Source organism: Sphaeroforma arctica (genome assembly GCF_001186125.1).
Source record: "Sphaeroforma arctica JP610 unplaced genomic scaffold supercont1.1521, whole genome shotgun sequence".
NCBI lineage: Eukaryota > Ichthyosporea > Ichthyophonida > Sphaeroforma > Sphaeroforma arctica.
The window spans coordinates 5,884-8,605 of NW_014039037.1; the positions used below are offsets into that span (position 1 = coordinate 5,884).

A 2,722-nucleotide genomic window follows, 5' to 3' on the forward strand; every position below is an offset into this window, starting at 1 on the left:
TATATTAAATGTATGTATATGTATATATATATACTTATGATTACATGCATTGCCACGATTACATGCATTTTGGAAGTATGCATATACATGTATACACGTGCCGCAATCCTGCCAAATACATTGATGCGTTTCGGGCGGCTCGCCACTTATTAGGTTTAAGGTTTAAAGTTTTTCGGTTTGAGTGTGATGAGCGACTAAGTGATGAGCGAGCAACAACCAGTGAGTGCGTTTGAGCAAAACATCACACGTCGCTAGTCTTAACCCCATCCGCCCGGGCGCATTCGTGAACATCTATTTCAGTATAGGCCAATGGATGCCATACACCTGAGATTGTACACAACCACATCCTGCTTTCTTCGTATCTCTGAACTAACCACGTCCGGCCCGTCTGTCTGTACTGTGCATATTGATATACGTTATGTACTACCTCATCCGCACAGGTTTGGCTCGCCTATGCGACCTTTGAAGCCAGTGTATCCAACGAAACGAACGCCATCGCACGCGCACGGCACGTGTACGAAGAAGCAGACAAGCACATGAAGGACAACGATCTAAACGAAGAGCGTGTGCTTGTGCTGGAGACCTGGTTGAAGTTTGAGCGCAGTAAAGGCTCGGCAGACTGGGTGGACAGTGTAGGTAAGAAAATGCCCAAGAAGGTCAAGAAGCGCCGATTGGTGGACGAGGAGGTAGGGCCCAGTGCTGGATATGAGGAGTACTTCGACTACATATTCCCAGATAAGAGCGACGGAACAAGCAATCTCAAGCTGCTGCAAATGGCACACATGTGGAAGAAGAAGCAGGCGGCGCTGAAAGAGGCACAGGCGCAGACGCAGACGCAGACGCAGACTGTCGACCAGCCCAAGGGGTCGGAGGAAGGGGATGGGCAAGAGTAGCGCGAGAGTATTTACTTAAGTAAACGGGAATAACAAGACAGGGTGTTGGGTGGAGGTTATCAGGGGGTAGTTAGGCGTTCCTCTTGGGTGGAGGTTATAATGAGGTAGTTTAGCATTCCTTTTGGGTGGAGGTTATAATGGGGTAGTTTGGCATTCCTTTTGGGTGAAGGATATAAGGGGGTAGTTTAGCATTCCTTTTGGGTGGAGGTTAGAATGGGGTAGTTTAACATTCCTCTTGGGTTTGGACGTGTTGTATCCGCAGATGACTGGCTTCTTTACGTTAGAAGTAAGGAATTGAGCTCTCGATAAAGGCCATAGCATAGATACCACACAAGACTGAACAGACAGAACAGACAGAACAGACACTGTAAAACGGTACTGCAGCTTGGATGACTCACAAGTTATACCCGTGTGTCTATTTAATTCGGTGCACCCATGTCACGAGAGCATCTCGTAGTACTATATATAACACTCAACAAACACTTTGAATATATAAGGCTGTCTCAGAAGACACTAACTCTACTCGAGTGTCATCGTGATATCCAGTACTTCCCCAACACCCTGTCTCCGCTTATTGTGTTTTACTACTATTACTAAGGCACCGTGGCGAGTGCCGCTATCTCTGCCGGCCTCTCGCCCTCTCGCACCATCCCACCCTGCGTATGGGTAGGCCTATGCACCTCTCCCACATCCGCGTGGACCGCTTTTGCCCTATGCCCGGGTGATACTGACCTGGGGGTGGCGTGGTGAAAGCCTGTACTATCCCGCTCTACATGCCTGGTGTGGATCCGTGCGGTGTCTATGTGTTCCGCTGGTCCGTGCAGAGGTTCGGTACTCCCTCCGTCGGACGTTTGTCCCAGACTGTGCTCTCCTTCGGCCTCGTCTATGACGTCAGGGCTTGCCTTATTTGGGATGAGGCGCCACTTCTGCCTTGCCCCGGTCAAGAGACCGCTGGCTACGTCCGCGCTGATTGGTGTAAACACTTCCATCTTCAAGAAGTCCTGAAACCGCGAAGCGTAGAACTTTGGCTCGCACACGGATATCGTTTTCTGCCGAGGATGGGATGATATGAACCGGTATTAGAGCGAAGGATGATGATATGAAGTGGTATTATGATAGGCATATAGGATGATATGAAGTGGTATGAAAGTACTTGAATGATGATATGAAGTGGTAATATGATAGGCATGCATATAGATGATATGAAGTGGTAATATGATAGGCATATATAAAGATATGAAGTGGTATGAAAGCACTTGAATGATGATATGAAGTGGTATTATGATAGGCATAATATAGGATGATATGAAGTGGTAAAGTACTTGAAAAATGAGGTGATGCACAAATAGCCCTGATAGGCGTTTTGCAAGTGTATGTATAGGAAGTCAGGGAAGCGCGGCTTAGTACTTGTAGCTGCAGTCATCAGGCGGGTAGAGGTGTTGTGTACTATGGACACGACCGTGTAGCACAAGTACCCGTGCGCAGCTATGCTACAACAATAGAATGTGTGATATCCACTATCACCAATGCTATACACTATCACCAATGTCATACACCATTACCAATGACACACACACAGAGATCGGCGTAAAGATCTGTGGTATATGTAGGCGGGTGTTATGATGGGTCATTGGTGCACGACGCTACATGCTTTGTCGTAAATAACCACTGGGATTCACTTGTGCATAACAATAGGGCTCACTTTTCCATAACAATAAAACTCACTTGTGCATAACAATAGGACTCACTGTGCATAACAATAGGACTCACTGTGCATAACAATAGGACTTACTTGTACATAACAATAAAACTCACTTGTGCATAACAAT

The 2,722-nt window shown here is 46.8% G+C and overlaps 2 protein-coding genes across 2 annotated transcripts in view; one reads left to right on the forward strand and one right to left on the reverse strand.

Annotated features, from left to right (window-relative positions):
* Positions 1–893, forward strand: part of SARC_11085 (hypothetical protein) — a gene marked incomplete at its 3' end in the record, with an annotated part of 6,451 nt that extends 5,558 nt beyond the window's left edge. The window contains exon 8 of the mRNA XM_014294838.1: positions 441–893. Coding sequence (XP_014150313.1) covers positions 441–893 — 453 coding nt within the window. The remainder of the gene's footprint in view (positions 1–440) is intronic.
* Positions 894–1,168: 275 nt separating this feature from the next.
* Positions 1,169–2,722, reverse strand: part of SARC_11087 (hypothetical protein) — a 6,715-nt gene continuing 5,161 nt past the window's right edge. The window contains exon 5 of the mRNA XM_014294839.1: positions 1,169–1,942. Coding sequence (XP_014150314.1) covers positions 1,487–1,942 — 456 coding nt within the window. The 3' untranslated portion in view covers positions 1,169–1,486. The remainder of the gene's footprint in view (positions 1,943–2,722) is intronic.